This window comes from Polypterus senegalus, chromosome 2 (assembly GCF_016835505.1).
Source record: "Polypterus senegalus isolate Bchr_013 chromosome 2, ASM1683550v1, whole genome shotgun sequence".
Taxonomy (NCBI): Eukaryota; Metazoa; Chordata; class Cladistia; order Polypteriformes; family Polypteridae; genus Polypterus; species Polypterus senegalus.
This window is the reverse complement of record NC_053155.1, coordinates 142,291,042-142,312,733: the sequence shown is the minus strand read 5'-3', so window position 1 is coordinate 142,312,733 and position 21,692 is coordinate 142,291,042. Positions and strand designations below refer to the sequence as shown.

The 21,692-nt window shown below is 41.0% G+C and overlaps 1 protein-coding gene across 1 annotated transcript in view; it reads right to left on the bottom strand.

The window, feature by feature from the left end:
* si:ch211-269e2.1 (cohesin subunit SA-2) overlaps positions 1-21,692 on the bottom strand; it is a 180,333-nt gene that overhangs the window by 122,290 nt on the left and 36,351 nt on the right. The window contains exons 6-14 of the mRNA XM_039746272.1: positions 20,723-20,819; positions 19,850-19,926; positions 18,986-19,057; positions 9,075-9,279; positions 8,436-8,587; positions 4,481-4,554; positions 4,180-4,303; positions 1,741-1,839; positions 1,006-1,085 (exon numbers count right to left, since the gene is read on the bottom strand). Of these exons, the coding sequence (XP_039602206.1) occupies positions 1,006-1,085; positions 1,741-1,839; positions 4,180-4,303; positions 4,481-4,554; positions 8,436-8,587; positions 9,075-9,279; positions 18,986-19,057; positions 19,850-19,926; positions 20,723-20,819 (980 nt within the window). The remainder of the gene's footprint in view (positions 1-1,005; positions 1,086-1,740; positions 1,840-4,179; positions 4,304-4,480; positions 4,555-8,435; positions 8,588-9,074; positions 9,280-18,985; positions 19,058-19,849; positions 19,927-20,722; positions 20,820-21,692) is intronic.

Sequence of the window (21,692 nt, the reverse complement as noted above, 5' to 3'; positions counted from 1 at the left end):
CCCACAGGGAAACACGCCACATGGCCATAGTGCCGTAACTGACACTCCCTCACAATACAGGTAATGTGCCTCATTCGGGACTCCATGAGCAACCGCTCATTCGACACAAAGTCAAACCAACGGTACCAAGGATTTTCCGGAGAGACACCAAAGGAGTCCAGTCTTCAGGTCATTGGAAAGTATCTATGTCTTGCAACCATATAGCAAGACAGGAAGCACCAGGACTCTAAAGACTTGGACCTTCGTCCTTTTGCATAGATATCAGGAGCACCACACACCCCTTTCCAGCAACCTCAAGAACCCCCATGCTCTCCCAATCCATCTACTGACTTCATAGGAAAAGTCACCAGAGGCATGAATGTCACTGCCAAGGTAAACAAACCTCTCAACAAGGTCAACACTCTCTCTGCAAACAGACACACTACTGATTGCTGTGCCCAAAATAAACTAAAAAAAAAACGATCACAAAAAAAGACAGATTGAACAGCTCAAAATGTGTTATAGGAAAAATTTAAATTTGAAAAATGTAAATGAAAAATTCACCATACTATTTTTTGCTGTTATTTTGGTGATGTCTAATTGTTGGCATTCTGTATACTTATGCTCGTGGGCACCTCCATTTTGTGCTTTTGTTTGTACGGATGCCTCTATTTTGTGGATCTGTTCACTCATCATGTTACTCACATGATAGTTATATTAAATGTGATTTAGTTCAAGTTTTTTCACTCTTAGTTTGTTAGTTTAATCCATAATTTTTATGAGTATCCATAAGCCAAGACTGGAATTTAAATAAAGACAATTAAGCTGCAATGACACTATAAACAATTGTTCCTACATTGTCAATTTTAGAATAACAATTCTTTCTGCATCTCTTTGTCAATTACAAATATTATTATTATTATTGCTGACAAAGCTTTTCACAGATCCCTGTTACTAAGTCATCATACATCATTTTGAAAACACTAAGCCTGATACTTCAGTCCTGGGACACACCATTTCACTTACTGTGATATAAGAACCAGCAATTTCATTGTATGTACTGCAACTTCAGGGTCTTTGTCAGAGGCCATAGAGATAATGCGTTCCTGGAAGGAAATAGATAAACAAATTTAAAACAAAGTTCAGTTCAAGAAAAGGACTTGATAATTACATCAACAGATAAATCTATTTAATATTTGATAACATTATAATGAAATATGTTTCTCAAATGTATAATGTTCAGATCAATTATCTCTAAATTCTTAGAAGCCCATGTTTTACAAGCCTGAGGCTTGTGGTGCCTTAGGCAAACCTCAGGGTGTATAAGACTCTCCACTAATTACTGCGAAAATAAGAGGACAATTATGTGAGCTTAATAATAGTGAAATCAGTTTTTAGTGTGCAACACATTTCTTGTTTGCATTCTTGGCATTGTGTTTTTCCCTTTTCATTTTAGATAGATAGATAGATAGATAGATAGATAGATAGATAGATAGATAGATAGATAGATAGATAGATAGATAGATAGATAGATAGATAGATAGATAGATAGATAGATTATCTCTTTTTCTGTCCCATGTGGGATGGATAAATAAATATTTTCATTTTAGACTTGAGTTTTCAGTCCAGAAGCAGATAGCTAACTTCAAAATCTTCCTTTTTTGATTTTCAGAAATGTTCAAAAAAAGCAACATGCATACACCAGAACATTATTAATGAAACAAAACTCAATTACTAACATGACTGGTTTCTTAAGCTTACCTTGAAACGGCTTGTAAATAGGTCCAATTTAGAAATAAGATGCTTATCACTATAAACTCCATGCAACCCTTGAATACATTTCAAGCGAACCTCTGGTTGCTAGGAAAGAAAAACAAAATACAGTGTATTTGTTTGAAACTTTATAGGAAGAACTGATAAATACAAAACATGAAAGATTAAAAATTACTGTATCATATAAATTAAGTTATTTCATCATCATTATCAGTTTAATGCCTATTTTACAGATTTACCTAGGTTGTCTGGTAGCACCCAGATCTTTTGTGTTCATTTTCCTTAACCATAAGCTCTTTATAACTTTCAAAAGAAATATGGACTTTTGAATTTATTATTAATAATCTGCAACATTCAGCCTCTGTATTTCTTTGTTATCGTCTCCTAAATTTGTCTTTTAACACTTAGCACCATCTGTATTTATACCTTAACAGTTTCAAGTAGGAAGGACTGTCTAAACAGCATTAATAATGAATAATATGAAAAATGAATAATGAAGGACATTAAATGTAGAGCGTATTTTCTCATTTTTCTGATTTACAGTAAACAATGTTAAAAAGGTAGTAGTAGTAGTGCTGTCCCATGTACAAAGGTAAATGGAATGTTTAACTTATAACAAAAGGACTTCAGACATTGATTTATAAACCAGAATTTGTGATGTGGTTAGTATCAGTGTGTATAGCTGGAAAACAGATTAAGACTCCCTGTTAACTTTACATGCTGTATTTATCATATATTATTATCATTATATATATATATCATTTATATATTGGTCACTTGATTGTTAGAAATGCAATTTCCTAAATTATTCCCGAGTGTTTACTTGAAGCATATCCAATGCCCAAAAACTGTGAAACATTCATCCATCTATTTTTCTTATCTACATAATCCAGTTCAGGGATACAGAAACCTTCGATGTTTTTCGAGGGTTTTCATTCAAGTATGTTACATGGTGGAAAAAAAAAATGAAACACAAGACTATATACACAGTATATAAAATATGTAAGACACAAGAAAGGTATTTGTATGCACAAAGTTATTTGTATTTTGTTATATTCAAAATTAGGGAAAGTATAATAAGGAATCAGTCAGTCAGTCAATTAATAAAAAACTTTAGATGAAAACAGCTAAGTAAATAACAACAGGCACATGTTTACAGTGGGAAGACCTGCTAAACCAACTCTTTTTAAGTTTTTAGGGACAACTGGAGTCACAGTTAAATGCAATGCATACAACATAATGTATTGTACTTCAGGCCCAGCCAATACTTGAGTGGTAGACACTATGCTGTTAAAATGGTACCATCCTTCAGATGAGACATAAAACTGAGGTTGTGACTGTGTGGTCATAAAAGATCACTGAGCATGCTTCATAAAAAGCAGGGTGAATCCCAATGTTCAGGCTAAATTGTCCATCATGCCTTCATCCATTCTTGCTAACATTTTCTCAACCCTTAACCGCCTAATATTTGAAGTGTGGTGAGCATAGGAATAAAATGGCTGCAGTCACATCATCCAGGTGGATGCTGCACATAGGTGGTGGTTGCAGTGGCTCCTGACTCACTATATAAAGTGCTTTGAGTAGTAAGAAAAGTGATATATAAATGTAAAGAATTAAAGTCAAAGGTGACTACAAAATTGGAAAGAGAAGAAATATTTAGGAATAAGAAAAAAAAAACAAAATTCACAATCTAGTGATACAGTATATAAATGTAAAGAATGAAATTCAAAGATGACTACAAAATTGGAAGGAGAAGAAATATTTAGGAAACAGAAAATACAATTCACAATCTATGCTGCCTGTTCAACTTCTCAGCTAAGTTGAGTCCTACATTGTCAAGTCAAATCAAGTTGGGGAGCATGCACTGGTACAGTGCATTGCCGCACCCACTGCACGACGAAACAACTCAGGATCCCGGTTGGGCAACCTCCCAGGCAGACACGCGGTCCAGTCCCACCCTCCACGAATGACCCACTATCTGCCGCAGCCAGGTGTTACATGGGTGACTCCTTGGCCTGGTCCAGCCACTCAGGTCCCCAACAATGAGGATCTTGCGAGCTGGTCACCCTCGGGTAAACGCACCACATGGCCACAGTGCCACAACTGACGCACCCTCACAATGCAAGTAATGTGCCTCATTTGGGACTTCATGAGCAACCGCTCATTAGACACAAAGTTGAACCAATGGTACCCAAGGATTTTCTGGAGAGACACAGTACAAAAGGAGTCCAGTCTTTGTCTCAGGTCTCTGGATAGCATCCATGTCTTGCAACCATATAGCAAAACAGGAAACCCCAGGACTCTAAAGACTTGGCTTTGTCCTTTTACAAAGAATCCTACATTGTGTAAGAATAAAAATAATCAGTTTTAATATAAATACTAAAATGAGACTAAAAGGAGAAAAAAAGGCTACTTTGTTGTTCAAACCTTATCATGTAACATCCACCCAACATATTTTAAGTAGCTGTCATTTAAAAACATATTGCTATGCAGCTTCATCCAGACTCCAATTTCTTCCATACAGCACGCTCTGATCTCAGGAATGATATCCCTAAAAAATAAAAGGATAATAAAACACACACATATTATATTTATATATATATATATATATATATATATATATATATATATATATATATATATATATATATATATATATATATATATATAAATAAATATATATATATATATTTTATTTTTTTTTAAATCTTATAAGTCATCATCTTACCGGTATCTCTTGAGAAACACTCCCCTGAAGATAGCATTCATCATATTTTCTACTTCATGCTGCTTGTTTAGTAGCTGCAAAATGTAATAACAAGTGTGAACACACAATAATCTGTAAACAGAAAGCATTTTGGTATTAATTTTAGTGCAAATGATATTGTTTCATGAAACAGTAAAGGGAATTTTGCAAAATTTCATCTCCATTAAAATGTTATTATGGTAAGAAAAAGTTTTGTGTAAGGTTGTAAGATCCGAGAGCTCGTTTAGAACTCTAGGGTCTCAAACAAGTTTGTGACTCACTTTTCTGATGTCCTAACACAGCAACAGAGTGCCTTGAACTGACATCAGAACACAATGAAAGTTAACTTTTTAAAACATTAATGACCGACACATTTTATTATTTTTACTTGGCTGTTCCATTATGTCCTCAAAAAGAAAGGGAACCCAGAAGCCATTCTTAAACAACTTTGTAGGTGTGCTGAAGTGATCAATAGTTTTCCAACAGTCCCTTCATCCTGGCACTTTAGCTTGTAATCCTGTGTTATCATCTAACAATGCTCATCTGGAATGAAGGAGCTTTAGCCTGGACTAACACCAACAAACTTGTGAATGTGGGCAGATGAAGTAAACGCCTGGGGAATAATTCTACTCTGGTCATTGCCTGTCTGGAGTAATATATGATTCCTTTGTATGCATAGGCTCTTTTTGCTTTTAAATCACAAAAATATCTAGGTTAGGCTGACTTGAGACAACAAATTGAATGGGTATGGACAATGGACAAACACAGATGTTTGCATATATGTGAATAACAACTATTCAGAGAATTCTGAACTTTTCAGAAATATTGTATGAGATGTTCAAGTGGAGTTGTCTACCGTGTTTGCAGTCCTGCTGGGAAACTTTAAAGCAGAGAAAATAATTATTGGATATCTGTACTAATTATGAATTCTCCCTTGCAAACAAATGCAAGGTGTACATAAAGTGGTTTTTTTTGTACTTAACAACTTTGAACCTAAGGTCAGCAATGGACTTTTGTCATTTAGTCAACTGATCTGAAGCAGGTCTAAACCTTTAAAAAGCACCACACGCTTAAATGGCCAAAAGCTGATGGTGAGTTTACTTTAATGAGCAGAACATCTGGGATGCCCAAATAGGAAGTGAAGGTGTGCTTAGCAGAGCTAGTAGATGTGTCTTTTCAGCTCTCACTTTAAGAACAGCTTTATTTGCATCTCAGGGGAGTTAGATAAATTGTGAATGAAATGAAATCTGCTTCCACTACTAAAAAATGTTCAAAGAATTCAGTAATGGAGAAAGCTGTGTGCATATGGTGGCTGGTTTTTGACATGGCCTAGAACCCACTGACAAACACCAGTGGTGAGGGCATCTGTCATATTAAAGAAAATGGCCTTCCAGATAATGTTAACAGGGTGAAATCCATCCTTATCTAACTAAGAAATATCAACATGCCAAGAAGGCAGAGCAGTGGCCAGTGCATGGAAGGAGCTTTATGAGATCATGGAAACTGATTTTTAGAAAACCTCAAAGAGGTTCTCTATTTGACAACCCAGGAAAAATAAGGAAGACGTCGACCATGTTGTTTTCATCAAAGACAGAGAAATGTTGGACTCTCCCAAAAGGTTAAGGGAGAACAATTGTTGCATATGCACCCCCCATCGGAGGCAGTGCTAGAAGCACTGGTTGAGGTTGTGTCCATGTCTCTAGACAAAGTCCCCACAGTTATTAAAATGTTAATACTGACAAGTTCACAAATGTGAATGAGAGCCAGCCAGAATGCTGAAAGCACTGTATGCTGCGGGAATGTCTTGGTTAACCCACCTCTTCAACGTGACAGTATCTTGGCATGGACAGGCAGAAGTGGTGGTCCTAATTTCTAAAAAGGGGGGATAAGTGGATGTTTGAGTTGTTATGGGATAAAACTCCTCAGACATTATGGCAAACTGGAACAAAGACTCCATCCAATAGCTATAGTATATGTATAATCCACGAAAAAGAATGTGGATTCAACCCTGGCAATGAAACTCCTTGTCCTTGCACCAAGAGTTTTTTAGGAGGTTGCTAGCCTTGTTTATAAGTACATTGCGGACCATGATAAAGCTTATGATGAGATGTTTGTTTGCATCTTGTGGAGTTTACTATAAGACTATGATGGTCTGGGACCACTGCTGTCTACCATTCAGTGAGTACCTTTGTGGAGAGAAAGTTATGTTCAAAAACAACTCAGGTCCATTTATTGTGGGTATAGGACTCTGCTAAAGGTGTATCTTGTTTTGTGTGACTTTAATGGATACAGATCAGACTTGTAGTGGACCATTTCATTGCCTAAATGTTGTATCTTCTAAGAACTATTCGAGTAAGGTAGTTTTCATTTAGTAGTTTGAGCTTTAAGTCTCAACTGAAGACTCTTTCAATAAAATTAAAATGTTTTATGTGTACCCTAATGTTCTAACATATGCCTGTATATGTTTCTTAAATTTCAGCACAAACATAAAAGGTGTGATGAAAAAGGAAGTTTCAACTGCTATAATTATTTAGGATCCTATCAGAAAAGGAAGAGCTGCTGCTCTGATAGCATCCTGAGCAGCGCGGGGGTGCCGCAGGGAACTGTCCTAACACCCTTCCTCTTCACCCTCTATACGTCTGACTTCAAGTACAGGTCTCAGTCATATCATCTGCAGAAATTCTCTGATGATTCTGCCATTGTGGCCTGTATCAGGGAAGGACAGGAGGATGAATACAGGAGAGGAGTGGACAGCTTTGTGGAGTGGTGTGAGCTAAAGTTTTTACAGATAAACATCACAAAGACAAAGGAACTGGTTGTGGACTTTAGAAAACAGGCTCCTTTTCCCACCCCTGTCACCATCAGAGGAACTGATGTTGAGGTTGTTGAGGACTACAGGTACCTGGGGGTACACATTGACAGTAAACTGGACTGGTCCAAGAACACCAACATGGTTTTCAAGAAAGGGCAGAGCCGACTTTACTTATTGAGGAGGCTCAGGTCTTTCAATGTCTGTAGGAAGATGCTGACTATGTTCTATCACTCTGTGGTAGAGAGTGTGGTGTTTTTTGCAGCTGTGTGTTGGGGCAGTGGGCTGAAGACAGCTGAGGCCAACAGGCTGAACAAACTGATTAAAAAGGCTGGTTCTGTCCTGGGTGTCAGACTGGAGAACCTGGCGGAGGTGTCTGAGAGGAGAATGCTGAAAAAGCTTCTCGGTATCATGGACAACCCCTCTAACCCCATGCATGCCTCCTTGATGGATCATCGGAGCACACACAGCAAAAGACTCATTGCCTCCAAGTGTAGAACCGAACGCCACAGGAAATCTTTTCTACCTGTGGCAATAAGACTGTATAATTCTTCGTGGTTCTGTAGGTGATCCTTCTCATTATCACATGCCGCTATCTCATTTTTTTATAGCATAAACACTAGCCACTTTTCATTACCATTTGCACTAATAATCTGTAATTTTATTATATCTGTTATAGTTTTTGTTATAGTTGTTTGTTGCTTTGCACAAATCAGTTATATAGTTATAATACAAACTATTAGTTATAGTTATTTGATATTTTGTTTAGAGTTATTTTGTTATTGTTTATTTAGTTATTATGTTTGCACTATTATTACTGATCTTTTTAACTCTTTATTACCTTATCTTTATTCCTCTTGTTGCACTGAGCATGTATATGACAAAAGAATTTCCCTCGGGATGAATAAAGTTCTTATCTATCTATCTATCAGAAATCTATGTTTATGTGCTATTTACTGGGGTAAAAAAAACAAACATCTTAATTGGACACTTACAACATTCAAACAATATTAGATGCATGGATTTTGCAAAGCCAGTGGTAACTTGTCAAGGACAGTAAAAAATGACTTGCATGTCAATGTCCCAGATTCCTCATCAGATCCACCTCTGGCTAGACCTTTCACTTGCCTCTTTTGTCTTCTCTTCCAGCTGCTCCAGTCTGAGGCGTTTTCTTTCAGATGACACTTTGTTCTTCTCCACCTTGAATAGCCTTTCTGTGTTGTCCGCACTCACACTCAAGTTCTGTGTCACACTTACTAAGGCGGTCAACAGCTTAAGGGCTGAAAGGAAAGTCTCTTAATTAACATAAGAGTTTTTTAAGTCTTTAATTTAAAAATGGATCAATTTTTACATTCTTAGTGGAGCGAGGTCATTTGTTGAGCTGCCTAAAATAACTGCATAGATTTCATTCTTTTTAGATTTGCTGCTTCTTCCTGTTGTAAGGCCCTTCAAGCTATGGCCATTTATTTTAAAAAGTGATCAGAGAACATATTCCAAAACTTAAGAAGATAACAATGTTCAAAAAATAAAACACAAACCAGGTATTAATTTCGGTAAAGCAAAAGAGTGTGCTGTATTTCAGCAATACATTTAGAGATGTTATTTTGAAGTGGAGCAAAACATGAAAAAAGGTGCCCTGTTATGGTGTGTGATTTATGATATTTTTGCCTATATCTATGGTTTTGTACAGTACTCAATACATGTTGAATTTCTTATAACAATATACTTACAAGTAAACAAATTCACTTCTCTTCAGCCTGTTCTTACCTGCCATAGTGCAAGTATGTCTGAATGCCCTGACCTGGGAGTCAGACAGTTCCGTCAACAGGGAGATTACTGTGTCCATGAGGTAGCTATCATAGATTATGCTGTACTGGCATTGACGAACGAGCACCACAATAAACTCACAGAAGTTGCACTTAAATTTCTTCCAATATGGTCCCGGCATAGAAAGTGGGTAATCACTGCTGGCCTGTAACACAGAAGTCAAAGTAAAAATGAAGCTTGGTGAACTAATTATTGTTGTATCAGTACAGCCAGTTGGGTCACTGGAAAGCTAAGAAACTTCATGTAAGTAGGTAAATAGAATTCAGTTTCTTGTATACATCAAAAATGAAGGATTGGCATTGACTGCTACCTCTGTACTTCTTCTTGGTGTTAAACCCAAGCACAACTCATGCTCACAATTATAATACATTCAAACCCAGGCAGTGTTCTGCTGCCACCTAGTGGCTGAATAGCATAGTGCTGCATAAAATCATGAATAATTCTATGAATTCTGCCACTTTATCGTAACTTTATGGTAAATCATCAATATTCATAAGTGGAGCAGAGCCTCAAACCAAAACACAAAGGCAAACAAAAAGTCATAAAGCCAGCTTTAGAACAAACTGAAACAGAGCCATTGCACAAATTGAGCAATAGTGATGATGATATGAATTGGTCATCACATGTTGACACAGACAATGAAACTAAAACATGCTTGGTAGATTATGACCTGAATTTTCAGTGATGTTCGTGTTTGTTGTCAGCTTCATACTACTGCTGACAATCCTAAACCTCCATGTTGCAAACTTTGGGATGTGCATCAGGAAATTGGCAGGGCCACCATCCACCTCTTTATAAGCTTACTCATCTATCAACTGCACTGAGTCAGCTCATGTCTCTATCTGCACTGTCTTAACTTCACTTGCCATTTTTTTTTTTTTCTTTTCCATAAAATCAGCTCCATGATACCCTGGTGTGACAGCAATCATCAAAATTATGCTAAAGTTGTATGCTACTGATCATGATACAAGTATTGACGAAAGTCACATGGGTTACAAGGGAAAGCTGTCCTGGATATAGTACATAGCATCCAAATGGGCACAACCTGGTATCAAGTTCTGCATGTTCCATGAAGCAAGTCTGGATACATCTTGAATTCAATACTTTACACTGATGTAGAGACCAAGTAGGGTATCAAGTACTGTAAATGTGGCATCACCACATCATCTGCACAATCATTGGCAGACCTTGGTTACTCTATAATGACAGACAGTTGCTATACCTCACCTGAACTGATTTATATGCTGCGATATGCCTGGTGATTCCAGTATCATGAATGGGCTAAGCAACATGGTTCCGCAGCTGTGTGGTAAAAGGTAAAATGATTGTGATCAAGTGGAGGACAAGAAAGACATTTGCCTTCTAAGTACTGTTCACAATGTACTAACAGTCAATGTTCATGTGAGGGGAAATGTGGAAGTCACTATGTGCTGGGTTAGGCTACAATAACACAATGGGTGATGTCGAAAGTGTGGGACAGGCACTGACATTCTATCCTGTCATACAAAATCAACAGAAAAATACATTACAAAAAAAAATTTTGATATCTGATCGAACAGCGCCTGTGTGCATTGGTGACCGTTTCTAAACATATCACACAAAGCACGTATACTAAATCTACAGTATATCAGTGGACACTACACATACTTTCCTACTATGATTATGTTGACATTCTGGTATATACTGTAAATTTCTGTTAAACATAATACATTTTTTCATTGTTGAAAAAATTTCAACAATTGTTGCTTGTTTTTCCAAAGGTAAACATAAGGCTAAGGAAGGCTATGCAGGACACAAAAACTAATAAATTAGAAAATGTGGGTACACTGCAACATTCAGGGGTGTTTGAGGACTGTGCAGGCAATGTAAACTTCTACTCAATGGACTGAGTTTAGTATGTCAGTTCTAGAAACCATATCTCCCTAGCATCGGTCAAAAAATTGAAAGCATATCTGGACTGGACTCTTACAGGGACAACTCTCACTCACACATACACCCAAACACATAAACATGCACACACACACCATATATTATATATATATATATATATATATATATATATATATATATATATATATATATATATATATATATATATGTTTGTTGTGGGACCACAGGCCCCTATAGGATTCAGCTTCCAAGTTCAGTTCCCGTGTGTGTGTGTGTATGTATATATATATACTGTATATATATATACACACAGCGGGTACGGAAAGTATTCAGACCCCCTTCAATTTTTCACTCTTCGTTATATTGCAGCCATTTGCTAAAATCATTTCAATTTTTTCCCTCATTAATGTACACACAGCACCCCATATTGACAGACAAAAAATAAGAATTTTTGAAATTGTTGCAGATTTATTAAAAAAGAAAAACTGAAATATGGTCCTAAGTATTTAGACCCTTTGCTCATTATTTAGTAGAAGCACCCTTTTGAGCTAATACAGCCATGAGTCTTCTTGGGAAAGATGCAACAAGTTTTTCACACCTGGATTTGGGGATCCTCTGCCATTCCTCCTTGCAGATCCTCTCCAGTTCTGTCAGGTTGGATGGTAAACGTAGGCCTCTCAAGAGATGCCCAATTGGGTTTAAGTCAGGGCTCTGGCTGGTTCATTCAAGAACAGTCACAGAGTTGTGAAGCCACTCCTTCGTTATTTTAGTTGTGTGCTTAGTGTCATTGTCTTGTTGGAAGGTAAACCTTCGGCCCAGTCTGAGGTCCTTAGCACTCTGGAGAAGGTTTTTGTCCAGGATATCCCTGTACTTGGCCGCATTCATCTTTCCCTCGATTGCAACCAGTCGTCCTGTCCTTGCAGCTGAAAAACACAACCACAGCATGATGCTGCCACCGCCATGCTTCACTGTGGGGACTGTATTGGACAAGTGATGAGCAGTGCCTGGTTGTCTCCACACATACCGCTTAGAATTATGGCCAAAAAGTTCTATCTTGGTCTCATCAGACCAGAGAATCTTATTTCTCACCATCTCAGAGTCCTTCAGGTGTCTTTTAGCAAACTCCATGCGGGCTGTCATGTGTCTTGCACTGAGGAGAGGCTTCTGACAGGCCACTCTGCCATAAAGCCCTGACTGGTGGAGGGCTGCAGTGATGGTTGACTTTCTACAACTTTCTCCCATGTCCTGACTGCATCTCTGGAGCTCAGCCAAAGTGATCTTTGGGTTCTTCTTTACCTCTGTCACCAAGGCTCTTCTCCCCTGGTAGCTCAGCTTGGCCAGAAGGCCAGCTCTAGGAAGGGTTCTGGTCCTCCCAAACGTCTTCCATTTAAGGATTATGGAGGCCACTGTGCTCTTGGGAACCTTAAGTGCAGCAGAAAATTTTTTGTAACCTTTGCCAGATCTGTGCCTTGCCACAATTCTGTCTCTGAGCTCTTCAGGCAGTTCCTTTGACCTCATGATTCTCATTTGCTCTGACATGCATTGTGAGCTGTAAAGTCTTATATAGACAGGTGTGTGGCTTTCCAAATCAAGTCCAATCAGTATAATCAAACACAGCTGGACTCAAATGAAGGTGATCTCAAGGATGATCAGAAGAAATGGAAAGCACCTGAGTTAAATATATGAGTATCACAGCAAAGAGTCTGAATACTTAGGACCATGTGATATTTCAGTTTTTCTTTTTTAATAAATCTGCAACAATTTCAAAAATTCTTTTTTTTGTCTGTCAACATGGGGTGCTGTGTGTACATTAATGAGGAAAAAAATTAATTGAAATGATTTTAGCAAATGGCTGCAATATAACAAAGAGTGAAAAATTGAAGGGGGTCTGAATACTTTCCATACCTATATATATATATATATATATATATATATATATATATATATATATATATATATATATATATATATATATATATATATACATACATACATACATATACAGTATATATATATTGTCACGCATGCGCGAGTAGGAGGCCGCGGATGGACCTTAAACCACATCGAAAGACGTTCGCCGGCAGGGAGTGGCGGGTACTAACCTTTCTCCTTTGTTTTCCAGAACTAAAGACGCTCCGCCATAGGACCTTTCCCACAGTACGTCCACTTCCGCCCTTCCTCCGCCATCTTCCCCGACGTCAGCAGTCCCGTCATCCCTCACGCCGCCTTCCCAGCATTCCTCTACTTCCGTCTCCTCCTTTATAAAATGGCCGCCGACGCCTAGTATGGCATCGTGCAGATGAACGTGTTTTTGTTTTCTCTGTTTGACCTGATTTATTTACCGAATTGTGGATTGTCGACAATATACAGGGCCGGAAAACCCCAAACCCTTTTGCTGCCTAGTTCTGAGTCTTTTACATTGGCGTAGCCGGCAGGATTATTGTCCGAAAAAGATGACTGAAGGACAAGACTTAAACGCAGTACTTCAGGGGATGAATGCCCAGATCGTCGCCCTTCAACAGGCTCAAGCCACTACCAACAGAGAGTTGGAGCAAACGAGGACCCCGTTGGCCAAGGCCCGGAGAGTAAGACCTGATCCACCTCGTCCTACGCCCCCGCCTCTGGTGCCTATGACTGGGGCCTACGATGTAGAGTCGTACCTCTGCATTTTTGAACGGATGGCCACCCAGAACGAGTGGCAGCAGTCCGAGTGGGCGTCCATTCTCGCACCCTACCTGAAGGGACCCGCACAGCGCGCTTATTACAATCTCCCCGAGGAGGAGGCCACGAATTATGACCTCCTGAAACAGGAGATCCTGGCACGCTACGGCATAACGCAGGGCCAGCAGGCGGCTGAATGGAGATCCTGCCAGTTTGACCCAGAGAAGCCAGCCCGAGCGCAGGCCTTCGACCTTTGGGGAAAAATGGGGTGGTGGCTATGGCCCAAGGGTCCCCAAGCCAGGAAGGTCGTTGAGCAGGTGGCCTGTGAGGGCCTGGTTAACGCCCTACCTAGCTCCCTCGCCCAGCAGGTCCGGCGCCACCCATACAAGCACATGTCATGACTCCTGGAGGTCCTGGAGCGTCAGCTCGCGGCCTACCAAGCCGGGGGGTCCGAAAGGCAAGCGCGTGGGAACCGACAGGGACGGGTGGCCCACCCCGAACCCTCTCAACGTGCTGCGGAAGCGCCGCTGAAACCCAAAGAGAAACCGGCCTCTCCGCGCTGTTACAAGTGCAGGGAGACCGGTCACCTACTTCCGACCTGTCCCCTCAACACTGCAACGGAGACGATGGACTGCACCTGGGCCTCCAAGGAAAGGTACTGTACTCCGTCGCACCCGCTGGCAACTCCAAACACGGGAGTGGTGTTGTTGAATGGGCACTCGGTGGTGGCTTTGTTTGACTCCGGCAGCAACATCACCATTGTTGCTCGCTGTTACGTATTACCGCGACAGTGGCTTACGCAGCATTTGCAAGTCACATGTGTACATGGGGAGACCAAGTCTTACCGTTCCGCCCGGTGCTTCATTACCTGGAAGGGGCAGGTTTCCAATTTAATGGTCGCGGTATTGCCCGAACCCCCCTATCCGGTAATCTTGGGACAAGACTGGTCGCAAACAAACTGCGGTAAGACGAACACCGCTCCCAAAGCCTCCCTAGGTCTAGCTATGAGGGGACGAGGCACCCTTCCCGCAGTCTCCACGCCATGCTCGGAGGCAAGCCATGATGGCGCAGGCACGTCGGGGGACGTTTCTCGGGCAACGGACTCTGACCCGGAAATATCCGCTGGGGAAGGGACAAGCCAGGGAACACTCCCGCACAGCCGCTCACAAGACCCACTGAGCAATTTGGACCATCAATTTCGGTCCACGCCTGCCTCGTTTAAAAGGGAGCAGTGGAATGACGATTCCCTGCGGTTTTCCCGGAATGCGGTTGTTCTTCCAGGCAGCTCACAAGCTGACGGTTCCATGCCACTCGAGCCCTTCTTTGTACTGGAGAATGATCTGTTGTATCGGGTAGCAACCCACGAGGGTGAGGTGCGGAAATTGCTGCTAGTGCCGCATACCTTCTGGCGGGAGGTGTGTGAACTAGCACACGCTCACCTACTAGGCGCCCACCTCGGGGCCGAGAAGACACTGGAAAGAATCAAACTCCGCTTTTACTGGCCCGGGATCAACGAGGAGGTCCGGCGCTTCTGTCAGTCCTGCCCGGAGTGACAGAGTCGCCAGATTCCCAGGAGGGACCGTGCTCCTCTCATCCCTATTCCCCTTATAGACATTCCATTTGACAGAATAGGGGTCGACCTAGTAGGACCCCTCGAACCCTCAAACCGTGGGTACAAGTACATATTGGTCATGGTTGATTATGCAACCCGATACCCAGAGGCGGTTCCCCTGCGCTCCACTAACACAAAAAATATCGCATGGGAATTAGTCAACGTATTTTCAAGAGTGGGTATCCCCAAAGAAGTCCTCATGGACCAGGGTACTTCCTTCACCTCGGATACGTTCAGGGAGGTTGCCAAATTACTCCGGATAAAGCACCTAAAGACGTCTGTCTACCACCCTCAAACAGACGGGCTGGCTGGTAGAACGTTTTAACCAGACGCTTAAACAGATGCTTCGCAAGGTAGTCAGCGCCGATGGCAGGAATTGGGACCAGCTCCTACCGCTCGTGCTTTTTGCCTACCGGGAGGAGCCCCAGGCCGATAACGGGTTTCTCCCCCTTTGAATTATTGTATGGGAGACAACCCCGGGGACTTTTAGACATACTAAAAGAGGGCTGGGAGGCAGAGGCCCTTCCCTCCTCCAATATACTGGAGTATGTCGTGCAACTGCGTGACAGGCTCGCTAAAATCAGGCCTATCCTAAAAGACCATGTGACTCGTGTGCAGGCAGTGCAGGCCCGGTGTTACAACCGCAACTCCGTCCTCCGAGAGTTCCGCCCGGGGGATTGAGTGATGGTGCTCGTTCCCACCTCCCACTCTAAGCTGCTAGCTCATTGGCAGGGGCCATACGAGGTTAAGGAAAGAAAGGGGCTCGTCGACTATTTGGTTCTCCAGCCTAATTGTCGATCGAGCGAGAGGATCTACCACGTCAACTTGCTAAAACCTTGGAAGGACAGGGAAGAGTCTCCCGACACCCGTAGGTCCCTCTCCCTATTCGCCGGCACATTTGCCCTTAACCTTGGGAACGAGCTGACACCCTTACAGCGGCGTGAGATAACCCAGGCCATCCACGCCATCCCTGAAGTGGTGAGCGAGTCACCAGGCCGGACCGCCCTTATTGCGCATGATATAGTCATGGACCCCGGAGTAATCGTCCGGGAGAGGCCCTATAGACTCCCAGAGGTGAAAAGCGCCGAAGTGGAACTGGAGGTGCAACGAATGTTGGATATGGACATCATTGAGGAAAGTCATAGCCCCGGTCCAGTCCTATCGTCCTCGTTTCCAAGCCGGACAGCTCCTGAAGGTTTTGCAATGACTTTAGACGTCTAAACCAGGTCTCCAAGTTCGATGCCTACCCGATGCCCCGCATTGACGACCTACTCGAAGCGGCTGGGTGCGGCCCGATACTTGACTACCCTTGACATGACGAAAGGGTATTGGCAAATTCCTTTAACGGCATCCGCGAAAGAGAAAACGGCCTTTAGCACCCCTAGCGGACATTGGCAGTACAAGGTCCTCCCATTTGGGCTGCACGGGGCCCCAGCGACCTTTCAACGTCTGGTGGATAGAGTGCTGAAGCCCCACCAGTCCTATAGTGCCGCCTACCTGGATGACGTCGTCATCTATTCCGGCACCTGGGAGGAACATCTACTGCAGGTCTTGGCTGTCGTCGCAACACTGGCTAAGGCCAGCCTCTGTATCAACCCCCGTAAGTGTTTCTTTGGCTTAAAGGAGGTCAAGTATTTAGGCTACCTTGTGGGACGAGGACAGGTGAGACCCCAATGTTCCAAAGTCAAAGACATCCTGGAATGGCCCCGTCCGAGTACCAAGAGACAGGTGCAGGCTTTCTTGGGGCTGGCCGGGTACTACAGCCGGTTCGTACCCCGTTTCTCCGAGAGGGCAGCACCCTTGACTGACTTAACAAAGAAAGGCGCTCCCCTTCATGTGGTATGGAACGACAAGGCGGAACACGCATTCAATGACTTAAAAAAGGCCCTAACGTCGGCACCTGTATTAAGGACCCCTGATTTTGGGTTACCATTTATCCTCCAGACCGATGCTTCGGACACAGGTCTGGGCGCCGTGTTGAGCCAAAGCATCGATGGTGTCGAACACCCCGTGATGTACCTGAGCCGGAAACTGCTGGTCCGGAAGACCCGGTACGCGGCGGTGGAGAAGGAAGCCCTGGCCATTAAGTGGGCCGTGACTTATCTCCGGTACTACCTTTTGGGACGCGAATTCACTCTAGTGACTGATCACGCTGCGCTGCAGTGGATGTCCCTTCATAAAGAGTCGAACCCGCGGGTCACCAGGTGATTTCTGGAATTACAGCCCTATAAGTTCACGGTCACTTATCGCCGCGGCGGCCTTCAGGCCAACGCCGATGCTCTCTCTCGTATTCACGACCTCTCAGTTCGGTCCGCCCGTCCTGGCGGTCTCGGGCTAAGGGGGGGTCGTGTCACGCATGCGTGAGTAGGAGGCCGCGGATGGACCTTAAACCACATCGAAAGACGTTCGACGGCAGGGAGTGGCGGGGTACTAACCTTTCTCCTTTGTTTTCCAGAACTAAAGACGTTCTGCCATAGGACCTATCCCGCAGTACGTCCACTTCCGCCCTTCCTCCGCCATCTTCCCTGACGTCAGCAGTCCCGTCATCCCTCACGCCTCCTTTCCAGCATTCCTCCACTTCCGGCTCCTCCTTTATAAAATGGTCGCCGACCCCTAGTATGGCGTTGTGCAGATGAACGTGTTTTTGTTTTCTCTGTTTGACCCGATTTATTTACCAAATTGTGGATTGTCAACAATATACGGGGCCGGAAAACCCCAAACCCTTTTGCTGCCTAGTTCTGAGTCTTTTACAATATATATATATATATATATATATATATATATATATATATATATATATTAAAACAAATGTTAGGGAATAACATAAGAAAAAATATATAATGAATGCTGCACTCTGAAGGTAAATCAAAGGGTGACCAGATTTTCAAAATCCCAAACCAGGATACTTGTCTAGCATGTATGTATGTATGGCCAGGCATACAGGTGATCCTCATATGTTTAATGCCTGCTTTAACTTCTCATCATCAGAGAGGGATGAGGAAATAGGAAAAAACACTTTCACAAATGAACACATACAATTCTTTGCAGTGGTTATGTGGAAAAAGATGAATGGCAGTGCTTTCCACTTTTGTCTGCTTCTTGGTCTTTCTCATGATGTTCAAATTTAAAACAAGTTCTTAATTACGCTTCCCCCATTACAGTTTTGACTGTAATATTATATTTATTACATTGAGGGGAAAGCAGGGAGGGTGGAATGAGAGGTCTGCTATGGAGTTTCGTACATGCAATTCTAAATATATTGTGAGGATGTTTGTTTCAGAAGAGCAATGCTTTATTTTCAGATGGATAGCCTGTTAAAAATGTAAGCTTTGGTTTCTTGTCTTTTATCAGTTTTACACTTCAAATAAGATTGCTGCTGCAATCTCTGTTACTTTATATAAAACTAAAATATGAGCACTATACTGTATAGCAAATTTCCAAAACACATTTTATTTCTACTGTAAATGGCAAAAAATACATAAACAGGTAAAAATGTACCTTCCTTCTAATAGACAAACATGCATGGATTCACCCATAATCAAAACTTATTAATCAAGTTCAGAGACAAGACTGCTGGGAGCTTATCCTGACACTATCGGGCACAAGGCTATATGTGGCAGGTGTAGGGATTTAATGCAATATACAAAGATGTCAGAGGCAAGAAAAACATGCAGCCTAAAGTAATTACCATATCCAGAGGCCAGGTAACCGTGAGGATCCAAGGGAAGGCCATGAACTTCTTATACTGCAAACCGGTGTTCTGTAAAGCATTCAAGTGACAGAATTTACATTTTTACATTTATAAGGAACAAAGTCATATTTGATTCTGATAGTGCTTAAAACGTATTTACAAAGACATACATTTGAAAGGCAAAATATTGGCTCCATTTCGCATTTTCCTAGAATGCATTTAAATTAGCATGGAAAGTCTAATGTCTATAAAAGAATGAAAGATATGAATGATCTACTTTAAGGATCAGACAAACATAAAAAATGAGTTTTAAAAGTAAAGTGTTATTATAAAAACGCTGCTACTAACTCAGACTTAGACAAGTGTATAAATGTATGATTATAGTTTCACAACAATTACATTTTTAACTATATTTAAATCTTTTATAGACTAATAGGTTCATTATTGTCACGTGCAGAGTACAGTGAAATTCTTACTTGCATGTGCTAATCAATAAACAATTAGTGAGTACAACAGTATGATATAATGCAAGCACACTTGTCAAATTCATGGCAAACTGTACACACTCTCACATCTAAAGCACTGAACATGAACTGCCATGTTTAATGGGTACTCTTTACCAGCTGCAAGAGCTATGCACTGCATATGTGTACAACAAAAGCTTTAATGGTAATTAAAAAGCACTACAGGAACAATAACATGGATAAAACTAAACCAGAACGTGGAAATGGTTCACCTGTAAAAGCATTACACCCTCATCAAACATTACTATCAAGATTATTATATTATATTATTATTATAAAGAGTACTTAAATATATATGGAAAAAAAAGTTACAACAAAATTATGATATAAAACGTACCTCGTCAAATTCCTCAATCATTTTGTTCAAGTCCTCCGTGTTATGCTTCCTTTGAAACATTTCTGCTGTCACTATTCCTTAAAAAAATGATTGGAAAACCAAAGGTCAAAACTTAAAAAATAAGGGGATGTAAAATTCGAATACAGAAAATGTAATGCAACTTTAAGAACAGAGGTGAAGCCATAGGACTACAAAGAGACACACAAACCCATGAAGCATGACTTGGAAGAAGTTGAATGCTTATGAGCAATGACAAGCAACATTTTACTTAAATCCATAATATATCACTAGAAACCACAAAACAGACAGGAGGTCGGAAGGCAAGACATTTACACCCAGGCAAAAGTATTATATCCAAAATACTATAGAAAAATAAAAACTAGAAAAAAAATCTCTAAAGTGTCAAAAACACAAAATACCAGGACACAAAATTCCCATCACAGACTGTGCAATACTTAAACAAAAAGTCTCAGTCATTTTATTTGGTCTTTTATTTCCTCTGTCTTCTCCATCATTTGTCTGCAGCCTGATAAATGTTAAACCATGGTAAATACTAATTACAAGGGGCTAGGGTCAAATTGCAGACTGAACAGTGGGCTAAATAGAGCATCTAAGAATACAGCTGACAGTTGCTGATTTGAGTTGCTCACACTTGTATGCCTTAACACAAAAACATGGACTAGTTAGACAGGCAGGACCTGATTTGTCCCAAGAGGGAAATTTAGTATGTTTCAGATGCTCAATCAATATTATAACAGACAAACAACAACTCCCTTCAAATACACACACAGAATTACGAAAAAAGAAGAAAACTTCTGACTTGGCCAGTGAGGAATTACAAAGTTCAGAGATGACTTAAAATAGGGGAGAAACCTTTGCATCCAGAGCACTGCATGAAGAAACTGATGAGATCTAGTAGAGCTGCATCTCTGTCCTTTTTATAAGCTTCAATCCACTCATCAATAACATCCTACAAGAAAACAGTAAAATTGTAGTCAGATCAGACAATGTTTCACAAGTGGTACTTGTCTGTAATCAATTAGTTGTTACTGTATATGGGACCATTAACAGCATGCACCTTTAGAAACGGCTTTTCTGAGCTAACAGGTTTACATTACAGAAATCAAATTTAATAATTGAAAAGGAAAATGCAAAAATAATACATACACATACACACAAAAAGTACATTAGCAAAAAATCTCAAACAAATTGACAAGGTTATGCTGCTTGATAATTATGGTTTTGGTAAGAAAGGGAGACTTTGTGTTTTTCCTGATGTACACCAGGAACTGGGAACTGCAAAGTAGTCTAGCATGACTCGTGTGCTTTGTGTATAGTTGCAGAAGTAACCCTTACAGTACACAAAGGACTGAATTCACTTCACTCTCTTCCATTACAACTACAGTGAATTCAGTCAACAATATGGTTTCAATTTCAGGAAGGTTTCATTGCACACTCTCAATGAGTCTCTTAACCTTATAATATTAGAATAGGCCTGATGTTTGCCTGTGACAGCAGCAAATAAATTTGCATGGACTGACTACTTTGGTTCTTTTAGAAGTGTCATGTTCACCACTCAGCCTTCTTCAGTTCCGAATTCCAGCTGCACTTTCAGCAGAAGCTACAGAGTAACCAGAATGGCCAGAAACTGACAATAAGAAATTAAATATAGGAGTATTTCTATATCATAACTTTGTTACGAGCCACTCCTTATGTTTGTGTGTTTACTTATTAAGTAATTATAGATGGTAGGAATTATTTATCTGCAAAGGTTGTCAAGTGCATGAACATGGGAGACAAGTTAATGGCATCGGTAATGGTAATTACCTGCCGGACAAAGTGT